Source organism: Myotis lucifugus, unplaced genomic scaffold, assembly GCF_000147115.1.
Source record: "Myotis lucifugus unplaced genomic scaffold, Myoluc2.0 scaffold_166, whole genome shotgun sequence".
Classification (NCBI taxonomy): Eukaryota; Metazoa; Chordata; class Mammalia; order Chiroptera; family Vespertilionidae; genus Myotis; species Myotis lucifugus.
In genome coordinates this window covers 2,705,822-2,725,214 of record NW_005871214.1, presented here as the reverse complement: position 1 = coordinate 2,725,214, position 19,393 = coordinate 2,705,822, and the positions used below count along the sequence as shown (strand labels likewise).

The window sequence follows — 19,393 nt, the reverse complement described above, 5'->3', positions numbered from 1 at the left end:
GGCCTCTAGTAGAATGTAAAGACTCAATATTGACCCACACATGCATGGAAACTTGGCAAATAACAGAGCTGCCTTGCAGATTAGGGAGGCTAGTCAATAAAAGGCACAGAGACAGCCCTAGCTGGTTTGGCTCAGCGGATAGAGCATTGGCCTGCGGACTGAAGGGTCCCAGGTTCAATTCCGGTGAAGGGCATGTACCTTGGTTGTGGGCACATCCCCAGCAGGGGGTGTGCAGGAGGCAGCTGGTCAATGTTTCTCTTTCATTGATGTTTCTAACTCTCTATCCCTCTCCCTTCCTCTCTGTAAAAAATCAATAAAATATATTTTTTAAAAAGGCACAGAGACAAATGCATTAAGAACTTCACTACAAAAAGAAAAACCAATATGTTTTAGAGAAAAATATCAATGATTCTCATTATGACCTTGAATTCGAAAAGAATTTATTACACAAGAAACAGAGAGCATAAAACTGTAAAAGATTGGATTTGTTTACAGTAAAATTAATACATCTGTTCCTCAAAGGGGATACCATGAAAAGACATACTAGAAAAAGAAATTTGCAACACATCTAACTAACAACAGATATTTTTTTATATAACTAGACTATATCATGAAAATAACAACCCATCAAACAAATAAATGGTCCAAAGATTTAAACAGATACTTCACTGGAGAGGAAATCAGAACAGCCAAATAACTTAGGAAAAGATGCTCCACCACATTTGTATTCAAGAAAAATGAACATTAAAACTGCAGTGACTGCCCTAGTGGACAGAGTGTCAGCCTGTGGACCGAGGGGTCCTGGGTTCGATTCTGGTCAAGGGCATGTATCTCAGTTGCAGGCTTCTCCCCGGCCGGGGCCCTGGTTGGGGCATGTGCAGGGGACAACCAACCAATGTGTTTCTCCCACATAGAGATTTCTCTCTGTCTTTCCCTCTCTCTTCCACTCTCTCTAAAAAATCAATGAAAAGATACCCTCGGGTGAGGATTTAAAAAAACAAAAAAAACAAAACTGCAGTGATTTACCAATTTATAGCCACCACTTGGCAACAATTTTAAAGCCTGACAATATTAAGTTTTAGCAAAGATCTGAATTAATGTTACAAGTGGTACAATTACTTTGGAAAACCAATTTGGCATTATCTAGTAAAGCTGAATATAAATATACCTTACAACCCAGCATATATACTGGGTACATATTTGTATATACTCTAAATAAACTCTTACTGTATACACCAGGAGTCATGCACAATAATATTCATGACAGAAATGTCTATAAGAGCAAAAAACTGAAATCAGCTCCAATGTTCATTAACAGAAGAGTTAATAGGAAATGCTATACAGCAATGACATCTGAATAATCTACAGCTACATGCAACAGCATAGCTGAGTCTCTTGAATATAATGTTGACAAAAAAGCCAGTCATAGAAAACTTCATATATATTATTCAATTTACATAAAGTTCAAATATGTGCAGACTAAATGATATACAAACAGGACAATAAAGTAAGTAAATGGTAGATATAAAATTTGAGATCATTTGATCACTTCTTAGGGGATCAATTGATACACTTGAGTGATGGCCTGTGAGGAAAAAGGGGAAAGGATTAGGATGGGTAATAGGAATATTCTAGCTCTTATGCTGGTTTCAGGATGGATTATATGGTGTTTGTATTACAGTATTCCTTTCACAATTTTATAAATATGATTTGTATGGTTAAATATCTGCTAAAACAAAAATAAAGTACATAATTTAAGGTTTATACATTGAAAACATTTTAAGGCAACAGAAATGTCATATTTTAAAATTATCCATTGGGCCACCCCTCTAGGAAACTGTACTTTTTTAAATATATATTTTATTAATTTCTTACAGAGAGGAAGGGAGAGTCAGAAACATCGATCAGCTGCCTCCTGCACACCCCCTACTGGGGATGTGCCCGCAACCAAGGTACATGCCCTTGACCGGAATCCAGCCTGGGACCTTTCAGTCCGCAGGCCGACGCTCTATCCACTGAGCCAAACCAGTCAGGGCTAGGAAACTGTACTTTTAACTAGATATAAATAAACTTCTACATGTCATTTCCTTTACTCATCATGTGTTTTTTATTGTATTAGTTATCTCTCTTACGGCATTCTAGCAGTAAAGAGGAAAGACCGCGGATACTTAGTATATGGCCTTCTGCCAAAATTCTGACACAGATTTCGAAGTTAGGACCGCATGCACATCTGAATGTAAACTGGTACTTAAAGGTAAAGGCTAATTCTATTAAACTCCATTTTTAGAAAAAGCTTAATTTCAATAGATTTTTAGTTAGCTTTGGTCTGTATATCATAAAGAGGACACAGATGGGTGTCAGAAAAGTGGAAGAGCTGAATTAAAATTAAATAAGGAGATCAAGTTGTTTATAATTATGTTATGGGGGCTAGGCCTTGACAGTAGTCACCACAGAATTGGAGATTTTTGCATAAAGGTAGACTACAAAATCAAAGAGCAGGTTCTGATAATATGTCAAAATAAGCAAGCAAACTTTAAAGCTCAGAGCCAAAGATCAAATCAAAAGTTTGGGTGGCAAGGTAAAAGGGATGGAAAATCCTGTCGTGGGCATAGGGGAACCTCATTAGAATTCAGCTGCGGTTAAAGGAAAAGGTTCTGGAGCCGCAGCAGCTTCTTGCTGCATGGAGCACCCTTATATATCTTACCAAAGATAGAAACTGGGTTAAGAAAAGCTGAGCCTTGAAAATGGAAGATATTAGTGGCATTATTTTTATGACGGAATATACACAGATAATTTAGCTTTGATGCAGACCCAGTGACAGCCTTGGGACACAGGGAGTTCTGGAATTAGAATGGCCCTTTAAATTGTTCCAAGTTGGGCTGAGTTGGCCAGGCCTTTATATCCCTCTGTCATTGGATGTGGGCCAACCTGGGCTGGAGCATGACCTTGGGCAAGGCAGCTCCCTGCAGCCGAGGCTGTCCCTGAAGGCGCTGAAAGCTGAAAGCTTTCTGCCAACAGCATTCCCAGCAGCTGGGACAAGTCTTTCATTGCAGTGGGCATCTGACTGGCACAGCACAATGACCAAATTCCATATAAGTCCCTCTTGGAGTTAACATGTTGTCAGATTTTTCTTTTTTGTAACCTAAGGGCTTCATAATATTGTGAAGGAATTCCTTGGATGCTAGCACATTTGAATCATTTCACTAATCATTTCCTTTTATAACACTGGATTTATTGATGAGATTCAAAGTAAGAGAAACTGCTCATTGTTCTACAGATAACTGCCTTAAATTTAGATGGGCAACATCTCTTTGAAATCACAAATTTAGAAAAATTGGAAAATTTGAAATGGGCATCATTCAACAACAACAATCTCACTAAAATGGAAGGCTTGGAATCCTGTGTTAACTTAGAAGAGCTCACATTAGATGGAAACTGCATCTCAAAGATAGAAGGTAAAGTATTTGAGAAATTGAGAGTCAGAATATGAATATCTAATTGACAAGAGCAAAAAATGAATGACACTGAGGGTACCATTCCTGAAAAGGAAAAGCTCTAGAGAAGTGCCAAGAAGGTTAGGAGCAGAGTATTCTAAACACCTATTAGTGCAGTGGTTCTCAACCTGTGGGTCGCGACCCCTTTGAGGGTCAAACGACCCTTTCACAGGGGTCACCTAAGACCATGGAAAACACATATATAATTACATATTGTTTGTGTGATTAATCACTATGCTTTAATTATGTTCAATTTGTAACAATGAAATTGGGGGTCACCACAACATGAGGAACTGTATTAAAGGGTCGCGGCATTAGGAAGGTTGAGAACCACTGTATTAGTGGGATCAGTGACCACCTGCTGAATATCATGAGCCCAGGTAGATGACTTTCACCTCCTCCCCTTCCCTCTCCTCTCCTCTATGCCAGTATTTACCAACTCTTACCAAACCTAACACATTACAAACGAGGCAGTAATTAATATTTATTGAGTTGAAAAAATGAATGAATGAGGTGCTTTAAAAAAGATAAAACAGACCTGTTTGTTTTTCAAAATATGGAATTAAGGTTACAGTGGAAATTGAAGACTTTAACAAAAATGAAAATATTCATAAGAGATTGAAAATCAAATGTACTATGTAACCTTTTATATGGATCCACATGCAAGCACAATTAGGCAGCTTCACTAATGTCTGGGTATGCACACACACACATACTTATCTGGGCATCAAACATTTCTGGATGTGCATTTTAGTAACAGAGAGGCCCTTGGCAAGGACTGAAGGTAAAAATTGGAAATCATGGCTGGAAAAAAGACTTAATTTATACTTTATTCACTTTTGAATTCTTGGATTATTTTTAGCACATGTGTGTGTACTACCTTTTACATAAAATAGAACATTTTATTTCAAAAAATCCTATATGCAAAAGCAAATATTAAATATCTTTTAAAACAGCATAAATATCATTGGTTATACTTTATGTTAATGGCTGTTAACAATGTATTTCTAAACCTTGCTTGAGCATAAGAATCACTTGAACTACTTATTGAATATACAGATTCACAGGTCTCTCTGTAGATTTCAGTTAGTACGCCTGAGGGTAGCGCAGGCATTTGTGTTGAAAACCATCACTAGTCTTTCATTCCCATACAATAGGGTGTTAGTTTAGCTTTGTACATTTAATTGAGAACCCCATTTCCTTTTTATTCCCTTCCATAAGCCCACTAAAGGGAAGAATCCTCCAACCTACACTCACTTTCCCTATACCTACTTCTCAGAGAAGATAGCTACCCCACTAAACTTTAACAGATATTTCTCTTCATTTTTCCAGACACAGATAGGTGTAATATCCATTTAAGAATTTCTGCTTGGATGGTTTTATTTTAACAGACCCTGGATCGATTTACTTTCAGCATTGCATAGTCCTGTGATAGAAGCTGGTGGGAAAGGGGAGTGGGTAAAATTTACTGAGGACCAATTATTTGCCAAAAGCTATAACTGATGTTCTTCAAATGCCATGCCACTTAATCCCATAGCCCTTTAGAAGTAGATTTTAGTATGTCCATTTTGTGGATGAGGAAAATGAGGCTCAGAGGTCACATCATTTTACAAATCTAGTAGTGATACATTTGGAACCAACTCTGACTCCAAAGCTCCTATCTTTCAACTGTACCTTCCTATCTACAGTTATAAAGTGCTTACACTATGTAACGTACACAGGAGTTAGATTGTGGTGAGGGGTGGCATTTTTTAAAAGTTCTGTCTAGAGTACTTTTAATCATACAAAGGTAGAATTACCCTAATTGACTCTTTTTAATGCAAATAATACCACAGTGATCAATATGCTCCAGAGTATTGTATTCCAGTTCCTTACCCTCTTTTTAAATGGGGTAATTATTTTTACCTTTGTGTAGAGCTTTGTGTTACTGAAGGGTTCTCAACCTTCCTAATGCCGCGACCTTTTAATACAGTTCCTCATGTTGTGGTGACCCCCAACCATAAAATTATTTTCGTTGCTACTTCATAACTGTAAATTTGCTACTGTTATGAATCATAATGTAAATATCTGATATGCAGGATGTATTTTCATTGTTACAAATTGAACATAATTAAAGCATAGTGATTAATCACAAAAACAATATATAATTATATATGTGTTTTCCGATGGTCTTAGGCGACCCCTGTGAAAGGGTCGTTGGACCCCCAAAGGGGTCACGACCCACAGGTTGAGAACCGCTGTGTTACTGTGATGGTGAAAAATCTTAATTATATCACTTGAAGTTTATTTGAAAGCAAAATTTATTATTTCCTACTATGTAATACCTTCCTTTAACAGCTAAGAAGAATGAGTCTACTTTGAATTCTCAAACTGGAATTTAATACATTAGCTAGGACTTCATACACACTATATCCTGAAATAAAAGGAAAAACGATGATGGTTAATATTACAGAATCAGAAAAGCCACTTGAATTTAGAAAAAGAGAAACAGAAAAATGACCAGATGGTTATTTTTTAAATTAACCTTTCAGTGCTGTCTGAATGTTTTCTTGAATTTGCTTATTTTTCTAGGCATTTCCAAGCTGACTAAATTAACCCGCCTCAGCATAAACAATAATCTCCTCACTGGTTTGGAAAAGCATACTTTTAATAACATGCTTCATCTTCACTCCCTTTCTCTTGAGAACAACAGAATCACTTCATTGAGTGGTTTACAAAAAGCTTTTACTCTAATTGAACTATACATAAGCAATAACTATGTTGCTCTCAATCAGGAGATCTACAATTTAAAGGTGACTATCTGGGGTAATGTTTTTGTCTTTAAAAATATTGTTTCTTTGTACTCTGAAAGTAATGCATGTTCCCTGTACAGGATTTGGGAAATACAGAAAAATGTAAAAAGAAAATAATAATCAAGGATAACACGGTTTATTCCATTTATATATATACATACAAACAAATGTATGTGAACCATAATGTCCCCAGGTTGATAACCTCCATGGGTAAATTTTTTTAGTACTCAAATAAAATAACCCAAACCCCATTCCTCCTAACTCAGTACTTCTAAGGATTTCCCAACCTGGATAGAGAGTAAGATTCTTTAACATTTCCTGTTCTCAGAGCAATTCTTAATTATCTCTCACTTCCTTACTGGTTCCTACTGGTGGATCTGTCTTTCTGGTCAACTTTGCCTAGCTTTGCTCTCTGTAGTTCTCCCAAAGAAACCTCTCATTCAAGCTACTGTATAATAGGCTTTACTGAAAGTTTGAATAAAATGGGAGTTTACCACAACGCAGAATAGGAATTCATTTCAAGTGTAATGTGTGGTTTAACTGTTTATAAAGTTCAATGGCCATTTCCTACCACTGGAACTCTCACCTTGGCCCCTTTTCTTTTGCTTATACCATATTTCTAGGACTTTATCTCCTAATAAAATGTAGGTCCATTTCCCATCTTCCCTCAAGTTCAGATTTCTCCCCATCTTATTCCCCAATATAAATAGTTCTTCTAAAGCTTGCAGAGGCAACCTAATCAACAATAGCAGCAACAAAATAAACCATTTTAGATTATGATACAAAATAGTTTCACTCCCTCTAACCTTAACCTCTCCCAGCCATATCCACTCAGGACCCTTTCTTCACGACAAGGGCACATTAAAATGTCTTCTCTAATAAGAAGGCACATTTTCCTTAAAATGAATTCTGCCACACTCTCAGAAGGTGAGAGCACTTCAGTTTTATCCCTCATCAGAAGGCAGTGTTCTCCATCCCAGTTATATCTCTATGCACATATACGTACTATTTGATAGGCCATCATTCCATAAACAAAGTATACTCTTTTAAGCTTACTTAACTCCCTCCAAATTATTACCACCGATAGATCATACATTTAGCACCAGCATCCAAAAACGGATTCTGATCATATTGTACAAAATTGGACTCTAATGGTCTGAATGGGTAACACTTGTACTAAAATGTATACTTAAAATCACTCAAATCACTATAAAATGATAGAGTAATTCAAATATTAAAATTCAAGGATAAACTCTTAAGGGGAAAAAATCTGAGATATATATATATAACTTTAAATGTATGTATTTTTATTACCCAGAGTTTATGCAACTTGGTCATTCTAAATGTGTATGGAAACATTATTGTATGGAATCAAGAAAATTACCGGTTGTTTGTAATATTTCATCTTCCAGAACTGAAAGCTTTGGATGGAATCTCAATTGTAAGTTGTTTTATGACTCAGTTTTTGGTCCATATGGAATATATGAATATTCACATATCCATAGGCCATAATTATATTTAACACTCTTTATCTCTAGTATGATACCCAAACTTACTATGCTTATTAACATCTAGGTTTCCAAAACACATTATGGACCTGGGTTTTCAAATTTTTTCCTCTGGCCAATTCTTTTTTCCCCTTTTTATTAAATGTATTGGGGTGACGCTGGTTAACAAAACTATACAGGTTTCAGGTGCACAATTATACAGTGCATCATATGTACACTGTATTGTGTGTTCATCCTCCTCCTCTGGCCCATTCTAATCATCTGAATTGAGGTGGCAGGGAAGAAAAATGCTGGCTATATTTGCACCCACTAATTCAATGCCTAAAAAATAAAGAGCACAATTTTATAGAAAAGGATAGAAAAAAACTGCTCTGGAACCCTACCAAAAAACTGCTCTGGAGTCCTACCATCCCCTTGGATTCCAAAATAGCTTCCTATTTCCTGGAAAATACAGTTATTATATTTAAGAAAAATATATTTAAACCAACAAATGATATGTCAACACTACCAGTAAGTGAACCAACAAATTATATGTCAACACTACCAGTAAATGAACCAACAAATGATATGTCAACATTACCAGTAAACTGTAAAGAAAAATAATACAGGACTAAATATGAAAGCAATATTTAGAAACTTGAATTCTGTAACAACTAAGTTAATACAGGGCTCCTGTGTAACACTGCCTAGCTCCTGCCAAACAATAAAATTCATTAATCTAGAAAATTGAGAGATAGTTCATGACTGTTTGGGACTCTGAGGTGCTCTGAGAAGATTGCTAATTCTAATCTGCTGCTCTCTGTGGTCACAAAACTAGAAAAGGGGAAGCCAATTAATCAGAAAACTTTTGGACAAGAATAGGTTTACTCCCTCCAAACACCACAAAATAAATCATGGCCCCAAACAGAATGGGAGCAAGGAGAAAGGCCTTGAAGCCCTCGCCGGTTTGGCACAGTGGACAGATCATCTATTCCTCAAAATAGAAAATCAAAAACATTCTCCCCAACACAAACAAATTCTCTAAAATCTTGTACTGGGTTTTATTTAGGTATTGGCTTTCACTGAGGGATGTTTTAAAAGTAGACTTAGGAAACGCGTGTGCTCAAATGATTGTGGCAAAGATCTTATCCTTCCTATCTCTCTGTGCCCTCATTGAAGGATCACGTGAGAAAGTGCTTTTAGAAATAAGTGTGGGAAAACTTTTTCCCCAAGGAAAAGTTATGCTCTGCTCACTGACGATGAGTGCTGTTTAACTATTGTTCCTTTCACTTTGACTACCTAAAAGTTCAGGGACAAATTATGGTTCAATAACAGAAAACCCTGCAGGATTTATGGTTTATCTGTCCCTACCCTGTTTTTATCTATTTTCACTTAGATCATTCTTGGACCCCATCTCCACTATTTATTATTTTCATTTTACTGTTGAATTATATGTGCTTCCTGTAAGCTGCCACACATTCTCTGTGGGATGAGATAGAGTATAAGTATATGAATTAATAATGGAACATGAAGACCAGACTGAATAATTTAGACTTTAATTGAGGCATAATGGGAAGGCAAAAGATTGAGTAGGGGGGTAACATATTCAAAACTATATATTAGGAACTTTAATCTAACAGAAGTGTTTACAGGAATAGATGAAAGACCAATAAGACTATTAGAATAGTCTACATGTGAGGTACGGAGAACCTGAATCAAGGGGAGTTGACTTTATTTTTTTTAATATAGTTTATTGATTTTTTACAGGGAGGAAGGGAGAGAGATAGAGAGTCAGAAACATCGATGAGAACATTGATCAGCCGCCTCCTGCACACCCCCCACTGGGGATGTGTCCGCAACCAAGGTACATGCCCTTGACCGGAATCAAACCTGGGACCCTTCAGTCCGCAGGCCGACGCTCTATCCACCAAGCCAAACTGGCTAGGGCATGGGGAGTTGACTTTAAAATGGAGAGCTGAAAGGTATGAGAAATACTGGGGAGAACTAACAGAATTTAGTAATCAATTGGATTTAAAGGACAAAGAAAGGGAAGAGTAAAAGATGTCTACAAGGTTTGAGTCTATACTAGTATAAGATATTATAACAGGAATATGAATATAAGAAGAAAAGCACTTCCCAGAAATAAGATTATTAATGCTGAACCCACTAAGTTTTATATGATAGTGGATCATCTGACTAGAAAGGCCAAGCAAGCAGTTGAATACACAGGACTAATTTTAATTATGGAAATTTAATTTACATTTGTTTAGATTTGGAAGTAATTTGAAGAAAGTTGATAGTTAAAACCAAAAGCATATGTAAGATTGTCTAAATTAAAAGAGTAGAGAAAGTAAATAAATCCAAGTGAGGCTTTAAAACTTCCATTTAGGAAATTTACAGAGGAAAAGAAGCCATAAGAAGTATGTGCCCAGGGAGATAGAAGAGCAATATAATTCTAGAGTTGTTTTTGTTAATCCTCACCCAAGGATATTTTCCCATTGACTCATTTTTTTAGGGAGTGTGGAAGGGAGAGGGAGAGACAGAGACAGAGAGAAACACATAAATTGGTTGCTTCCTATAAATGTGCCAGGATCGAGCTGCAACCGAGGTATATGCTCATGACCAGAATCGAACCCTGACCCCTTCTGTCCACTGAACCAAACCAGGTAGGGCTTCAAGTTCTTTTTCCTTGCTCCCATTCTGTTTGGGGCCATAATTTATTTTGTAGTATTTGAAGGGAATAAACCCATTATTGTCTAAAAGTTTTCTGATTAATTGGCTTCCCCTTTCTTAGTCTTGTGACCACAGAGAGCAGGCTTTTTGTGGACTTTTTGTTTTCTCTTATTGGCATTTCTGGATTTCTGGCTTCTCCAACACCTAGTTCAGCATACATGAGGAAAAAAGAAAACCCATGTCTAAAGGAAAAATTCACTTCTGTGTATTTCCTTTACTCTTACATCACTGTCCCACTCACAACACTTACCAGCTATGTTCAGGGCCTTCCCCCAGGGAATCTACAACTTGTCCATCTGTAGTCTCTCTTTTGCTGGCAGACAGAACAGTATCATTGGCATTCTTTGTCAGATTAGGTCCATCTCTGCATTGCTATAGACCTCCCAATTTTCACCTATTTCGTAGGCCCATATGGCCACCTTAACTAAGCATAGGGTGATATCTGCTTGTCAATTCCAATTACTTTCCAAACCTAGAAGGAAGTTCTAATGGGTATTAACATGACCTACTTTAATGTATCCCTCAAATTTCCATAGGGCCATGCCCCATATGGGCATCCCTTTAATAGGCCAGGCTTCCATTGCCCTCCTGCCTGATCATATGGTTTGGCCAGGAACAATGGATGAAGACCTCACACATATATTTTTATTATAAATAAAATGCACCAGGGAACTCACCACAATGTCATTCCTCAAGTCCCAAGGTCCCTAGCTGGTCTGTCTTCTTCACTGTACCTTTCAGTCTCCTTCTTTATTTTATACTAGAGGCCCAGTGCATGAAATTCATGCACAGGTAGGGTCCCTAGGCCTGGCTGACAATCAGGGCCAATCTGGTTCCTCCTGGCCTCCCTGCCTCCTCCTTCCCTCGCTCCCTCAGCGCCCCACCATCGCCTCTGGTCCCCCGCCATGTTCCACACCACCCCCTAGTGGTCAGCACACATCATAGCGAGTGATCGAACTCCCTAGGGGACAATTTGCATATTAGCCTTTTATTATATAGGAGGATACCATGTGTAGGGGTTTTAGTTGTACTTAATAGGAGGAATAGAGAGAAATGAGTCCACTCCATTTTGACCTGGAACCAAAGAATGAATGTCATTTAGTCATCTGTATGGGAAGACATCCTTTTCTAAATGTTTTCATATCTAGGACCTACCAGAGACTGAGTGTGCAAAAGATTTGTTTGGTGGCAGACTAACTTCTGACATGATCGCAGAACGACAAGGACATTCAAACTTCACCCAAATGCAAGAATTAAATTGGACCTCATCATCCATCAGGTAAAAACACTTTTTATATGTTGTTTTTTATTATAATTAAACATGTAATTATTATCAGTTTTTAAGGTTTATAATTTATACATCTACCCAAATATAACTTATAATTCAGAAAATTTTCTACCTTACTTCAAAATCTCATGCTAACTTTGCCACCCTTTGAAATACTCTTATAATTTTTATCATCACACGCTATGGTTAAAAATGTCATTAATCTCTTTCTAAGACCTTGTATTTCTCTTTTCTTTTACAACCAAACTTTTAAAAGTTAGAATATACTAAGTTTACTCCTCACATCATATCACCCTAATTAATGCAATCTAGCTTCATTCCTCTGACACTATTCTTATGAATGTCATCACTGTCCTCCTGGTTAATAAATCCTTTTATCACCTATCTTTTTCCTTATTCTGTACTAGTCACACACAGAATAAGGAAAAAAAAGAGGCAATAAAAAGATTTAATTAATGTAATGACCCCCAAATTTTGCCCAAACCTAGGCTCCACACTTGAATATTCCATTGCTTTCTAGATAGCATCTAGAAAATAATATCAACGTATTGTTGCCCATGCCAAAAATCTAAGAGTTACTTCTCTCTCTCCTTTGTCCTTCGTTTTTAATTAATCACCATGTTCTACAGAGTCTCATAATTACCCTCTTCTTTCCATAGTCACTATCATTAGCCTAGGTTGGGAAAGAAAAAATTTTAGAAACTTTCTTGACCTTTTATTGTTATATATAACCTTTCCTGCAAGTCCATCTACAATCCATACCACCTTTTAAGATGGAAGGTTTATCAGAACATGTCCCTTGCTAACATTGTTCAGTGGCTTTCCATTGTCTACATAATAAAATTTAAAGTCCCATTGTACAACACAGAAAACGTTGTAATTACCTGTTTATTTTTATCTCTTGTAATCCTTACCTCTAGTGCCCTATAACTCTTTGTGCTCCAGAAATCCTAAAATATTATAGTTCTTCAATCTCAACCATAAGATGATGTGTCATGTTTCTGCTTTTGCTTATGCCTCTTCCACTGCCTAGAACTCATTCTTTTCTAATTTGCCTAACAAATGCCTATAAATTCTCCAAGTCTCATTTTAAGATCCTTCTCCCCTGCAAAGTAATTCCTGACTTTGCCAAATACACTTTTCTTTTCCTAAAATGCCATTACACCTAACTCTATTATAGCAATTTTTCTTCTTTATTTCAGTTTTCTGGATCCCACTCCTTGAGGGCAGAGACAGTGTCTTTTCATATTTGCTGTAACCTTTCCTAGCATATTGTCTGCACTTATGAAATAGTAATAAAAATATGTTGAATGAATAAAAGTATGTCATAATTATAATTTCAGAGTTTCAAATTTGTTTAAAGAAGTGGGTAGCAAGGTTATTTAGCTTTATGCTCTTTCTCATAACTCAAAGGAGGTGGAAGAGTAAAGCATTCTGTTTAATTACTGAAACATTCTTACAAAGTGGAATACAATAAAAGTTTTCATATCTCACAAAAAAGCCTGCTGTCAAAGATTTCACTTGCTTTCACCTTTTCTTTTCCATTCCTAACCTCTTCCTGGCATTTCAGAAATAACCTATTTCACTCATAGCCTCTCCAGTTTACAATCTGAAAATCTTATGATTTACCATATCAACTTCACTATGATTTCATGAACATGTGAATTTATAAAGAAATTGAAGATGTTAATTGTTTAAAGTTTCTTTTATGATAGTGTTATGTTGTAATAGACATTTTTTAAAACAATTAAATTCTATGTCATATTTTTTACATATGTGCTCCTCCAAAAAATGTATTTATCTCATCACTTGTCCCATACATTTTACATGAAGGCAATTCTTTTTATAGCATTTGTCAGATGAGATTTTTAAAAATGCTTTTGGTGTTGTACATGAGGGATTCACCTAAATAATTTTTCTACTAAAATTGTAACTGTATTTACTTTGTCTAAATTCAGAACCGTGGATTTGATTCCAATTGACCAATTTAGAAATGTGTGTAATGTGAACCTACAGAACAATAATCTTACCTCATTCAGTGGATTAATCTATCTGCCTAATGTGAAGGTAAATCACAAATTTTCTTTCAAAGTTTTCAGTGAAAGCTGTAATCTTCCTTACTTTGGATTAAAATGTATTTTCATATTATTAAAGAAAAACAATTCCTAAAGTTTTTTTTTTCACCAAACAAGAAAAAGTATTACCTTCCAAAGTTGTTTTGGTTGACCTCAGTTTTATGTGATTGTCCTATAAGCAGTAAATCTTACTCAGTGTAGGAGATGGGGATGGAAGGCTGCCTCTATAGTGAGTGGGTATGGTATGAAGTCAGAGGACACTGCAGTTCTCAAAGCAGCCTCATGGCCTCCTGTCCTATAGCTTGACTGAGCCATTTTATGGTCTTTTAAACATAAGGAAATAGCAATCTCTCCAACTAAAGAGTTATTTCCTCTAAATCAGGCTTGGAGAAATCAGTGCAGATTGAGAAAGTTAAACAGCTTTCTTTTGTCTCCATTATTTTGTTTAAAATGTCATTTCCCAGCATGTCAAATAATTTTTTTAAAAATTACAAGCCAAATCCAGACAATTTGCAATATAAAAATTTGTAATTTTAACACTGATATTATTAAATTATGTTGTACAGTCCATCCATTCTAATAGCTTTTGAGATGCTAATTCAAACCATATATATATATTGCCTGATTAATAAGGTATTCTTTTGCTAGGTCTTATGCCTCAACTATAATCATATTGAATCAATCATACCCAGACTAAGGACTCAGAATCACTTGACCAACAGACAAGTGCTCTACCAGAAAGTGTCTTCAAGTGGGTATGGACAGCAAGGAAACTCAAAAATAAACAGGTACTTTCCTTTTATTTTTACAATTATAAATAAACTAAGGGCCCAGTGCACGAAATTCATGCACTGGCGGGGGGGGTGGTGTCCCTCAGCCCAGCCTGCCCCCTCTCACATACTGGGAGCCCTCAGGGGATGTCCTAGTGACAGCTTAGGCCCGCTCCCTGCTCCCCTTGGGGAGCGGGCCTAAGCCGCAGTCTGGCCTCCCTTTGTGGGAGATGACCGGGCTGATCAGGGGAAGGCACCAGCCCCATCACCCCGCTGCTGCAGCCACTGCCAGTCACCACAGCCAGCAAGGTTTTTTCATCAACACGGACTCCAGTCTCTTCACCATGAAAAAATGACAACTTTCTTTAGGCATTTTCAAGATGTGTCTTTCATATAATAATAATTTCCTTATTATTTTTTTTTATCCTCACCTGAGGATATGTTTCCATTGATTTTTAGAGAATGTGGAAGAGAAAGGGAAAGACAGAGAGAAACGTCAAAGTGAGAGGAACACTTTGATTGGTTGCCTCCTGCATGAGCCCTGACCTGGGCCCCGGCCAGGGAGGAGCCTGCAACCTAGGTACATGCCCTTGGTCAGAATTGAACCCAGACCCTGCCATCAGCAAGCCAAGGCATTATCCACTGAGCCAAACCGGCTAGGGCAGGATATGACATTTCTTAGCCCTCCAGCAGCGGACCTTCGTTTTTTTCGCCAGGAGTGTGGTGAAAAACCCTAGATCACCTTTTGGGATTCTTATTACCCAAGTTACTAAGAATATTACCAGTGGCATACAGGGAGCTTAGCCAATGAGCGGTCAGAAAAGGTGTTTCCTCTGTAGTTCACACCAATCGCCGGCTTGGCCCCCCTGGCCCAGGCCTGACGCCTCTGGCCCAGGCTTCAGGCCTGGGCAGGGGACCCCCTCTCTCTCCCATCGCCGGCTCCACCCTCGCCCAGGCCTGACACCTCGGCCAGAGGCATCGACCCCCATCACCCTTCGATCACTGGATCGGCCCCTTGCCCAGGCCTGATGCCTTGGCCAGAGACGTCAGGCCTGGGCAGGGGACCCCCAGACCCCTCGATTGCCAGCTCCACTCCCCGCGCAGGCCTGACGCCTCGGCCAGAGGCATCAACCCCCCATCACCCTCCAATTGCCAGATCGGCCTCTTGCCAGGCCTGAAGCCTCCCCCAGAGGCATCAGGCCTGGGCAGGGGACCCCCATCTCCGCCCCATCACCAGCTCTGCCCCCTGCCCAGACCTGATGCCTCTGGGCCAGGCGTCAGGCCTGGGCAGGGGACCCCCAAACCCCTCCGATTGCCCGCTCTGCCCCCCGCCCAGACATGATGCCTCGGCCAGAGGCTTCGACCCCCATCACCCTCCGATCGCCGGATCGGCCCCTTGCCCAGGCCTTTCGCCTCCACCAGAGGTGTCAGGCCTGGGAAGGGGACCCTCATCTCCCCCAATCACTGGCTTCTGGGCGGCTTCTGAAGCTTCTGGGGCCGGCCTGCGGCCCGGGATAGCGGCTCGCACTGGCAGCTGCGCTGTCCTGCCCTGCCTACAGTATGCAAATTAGCTGCTATCTTTGTTGGTGGTTAATTTGCATATCACGCTGATTAGCCAATGGGAGGCATAGCGAAGGTACAGTCAATTACCATGTTTGTCTCTTATTAGATAGGATTTTCTTGGGAATTTAAAAAGCAATTAAGTCACATTAATGATAGCAGTAACATACATTTAGCTTATTTTAATACTTATTTAATAGCTACATGCCAAAGATGAACTTCACAAATAAAAAGATACTCAAAATACTTACCATTAATTTTTCCTTGCTTCCTCCATTTCACACTCATATTGTAAAAAAAAAAAAAAATGAAAAAACCTTGTATGTTTAATTGCCTTGTGTGTGTGTTTTTAAATTTAGATATAATTCACATATAACATTCACCCTCTATGTATAAATAATTCAATGATTATTTTAGTATATTCACAAAGTTACAACCATATAATTCCAGAACATTTTCATCTCCCCATAAAAGAAACCCTAACCTAAAAGCATAGGTTTAGGTTTCTTTTGCTTTGTTTTTGTTTCTAAATTATTTATCTGGTTACTTAATGCCCCAGCATCAACGGAAATGATACATTATGAAGATGCAAACATACCTCTCATTTTCCTACACATTTTTGGTAGAACATAAATATAAATATATATTAAATATAAATTTTACCTTTTTCTAGAACTTCATATGACTACAATCATATAGTAAGTAGTCTTTTGTGTCTGACTTATTTTACTTAGCATAATTCTTTTGAGGTTTATCTTTTGTTGCAAGTGTCAGTGATTCATTTTTATTGCTGTGTAATATTTCATTATACAGATTATAAGACAAGTTGTTTCTTCATTTATCATTGGTGAACATTTGTTTCCAGTTTGAGGCTATTTTGATTAAAGCTTCTATAAATATTTCACTTATATGCATCCTTTATATTTGTGACTATTTATAGTAGTTTTTACAGCTTTATTGAAGTATAGTTTACATACTATATTTACTCATTTAAGTGTATAAGTTTTACTAAATTTATAGAGTTGTGCAACTATTACCACAATACAGTTTTAGAACATTTCCATCACATTTCAAAAGGTTCCTTCTGGTCCATTTGCAGTCAATTCCTTGTTCCACCTCTAGCTTCAGGAAACCACTAATTTATTTTCTAGACATTCTAAATAGAGGTCTGTTTTCTAGACATTTCATATAAATGGAATCACATACTATATGGACCTTTACATTTGATGTCTTACATTTAGCTTAATGTTTTTGAGATTAATCCATGTTATAGTGTGTATTAGTAAGTGAACTTTTTATTGCTGAGTATGTTGGGTATTCCATTGTATAGACATGTCACACTATATTTATCCATTCACAAGCTGATGGACATTTGGGTTGTCCCCACTTTGGGGGTAGTATGAATAATGCTGATATAAACATTTGTGTAGAAATATTTGTGTGCACTTATATTTCATTTCTCTTGGGTAGACACCTAGGAGTGAAGTTGATGCATTGTATAGTAATTTAATGTTTAACTTTTTAAGAAACTGCCGAACTATTTTCAAAATAGGTTGCACCATTTTGCATTAACAACAATACTTTATACGGATTCTAATTTCTCCATATCCTCACCAACAATTGCTATTGTCTGTATTTTTTATTACAGCCACTCTAGTGGTTTTGAAGTGCAATTTCAGTATAGTTTTAATTTGCATCTCCCTCATGACTAATGCTAATGATCAGCTTTTCATGTGCTTATTAGCCATTATTATATCTTCTTTTGGTGAACTGTTTAAAACTTTTGCTTATATTTTAATTAGTTTGTTTGACTTTCTATTATTGAATTCTTTATATATTCTGGATATAAGCCCATAATTAAATAAATGATTTACAAGTATTTTCTCTCAATGTGTGACTTTTTATTTTCTTAAATGGTGTCTTTAAATTTTTTTTTTTAAAAAGTCCAATTTATCAACTTTTTCTCTGACCCACAGGGATTTGTGAATTGTTCCTAGAAACTCTTTGCCTAACCTAAGGTCGCAAACATTTTTCTCATTTTCTTCAAAGTTTTATGTTTCTTTTTTTAAATATGAAATTATTGATGTTAGAGAGAGAGGAGGGGAGAGGAAGAGAGAGATAGAAACATCGATGAGAGAGAAACATCAACATTAATCATCTGTCTCCTGCACATGACCAGGAATCGAACTGGTGACCTCTTGGTGCATAGGTTGACACTCAATCACTGGGCCAAAGTCTAATGTTTGATCTCTTACATTTAGGACTAAGAACCATTTAATTTCTGTGCATATTGTGAGGTAAATGTGCGGTCTAAATTCATCTTTTTGTATGTGGTTATCTATTTGTTCCAGCGCTATTTAAAATACGATCCTTTCCCCCATTGACTTGCCTTGGTACCTTTGTTGAAAAGCAGTTGATGATAAATGTAGAAGTTTATGTCTGGACTCTTAGCTCTATTACATTGATCTATGTATCTATCCTTTTACCAATACCAGACTGGTTTGGTTACTGCAGCTTATAATAAACTAGAGGCCCAGTGCACAAATTTATGTATGGGAGGAGTCTAGGGGGGGGGGGGAGCAGGAACGCGATCGGCCCTCCAGGTGGGCAGTGGGATGCCCTTGCTGGCCGGGATCCCGATCCGTCCCATTGACATTCGTGCTGGTTGTCAGGAGCCACCTGGCGGCCGCTTTTATATTGTTTCTTCCTTGCGGAATATCTAGGGAGGGGAAGTGGCTGCGATGCCTGAGGCCGATTTCCAGAAGGCCGGTGGCGCTGTTGGGATCCAGCTGGTGGTGCTGGTCCATCAGTGCCTGACCCATTCTCCGGAGATTGGACCTGCAGAACTACTGAGGGAGTATGTGGCTACCACCGGGCTGGAGGGCTGCTGGGATGGGTTGGTCAGCTGCTCCCTGGTGGTCAGTGTGTGTCATAGTGACTGGTCGACCGGTTGTTCCAATTATTCTGGTCATTCTGGTTGTTCAATTGTAATGGTCGCTTAGGCTTTTATATATATAGATTTTGAAATCAGGAATTGTAAACCCTTCAACTTTGCTCTTTTTAAAGACTGTTTTGGATATTCTGGGCTCGTTGAATTTCCTTACAATTGTTAGACTAAGATGGTTATTTTCAGAGGGAGGGGGCGCTGCTGGGCTTTTGATAGAGATTGCATTGAATCTATTGGTCAATCTGTG

The 19,393-nt window shown here is 37.8% G+C and overlaps 1 protein-coding gene across 1 annotated transcript in view; it reads left to right on the top strand.

The window, feature by feature from the left end:
• LOC102417625 (leucine-rich repeat-containing protein 9) overlaps positions 1 to 19,393 on the top strand; it is a 92,572-nt gene that overhangs the window by 50,646 nt on the left and 22,533 nt on the right. Inside the window, exons 20-26 of the mRNA XM_023759926.1 lie at positions 2,120 to 2,254; positions 3,278 to 3,455; positions 6,066 to 6,286; positions 7,605 to 7,727; positions 11,655 to 11,785; positions 13,753 to 13,861; positions 14,518 to 14,657. Coding sequence (XP_023615694.1) covers positions 2,120 to 2,254; positions 3,278 to 3,455; positions 6,066 to 6,286; positions 7,605 to 7,727; positions 11,655 to 11,785; positions 13,753 to 13,861; positions 14,518 to 14,657 — 1,037 coding nt within the window. The remainder of the gene's footprint in view (positions 1 to 2,119; positions 2,255 to 3,277; positions 3,456 to 6,065; positions 6,287 to 7,604; positions 7,728 to 11,654; positions 11,786 to 13,752; positions 13,862 to 14,517; positions 14,658 to 19,393) is intronic.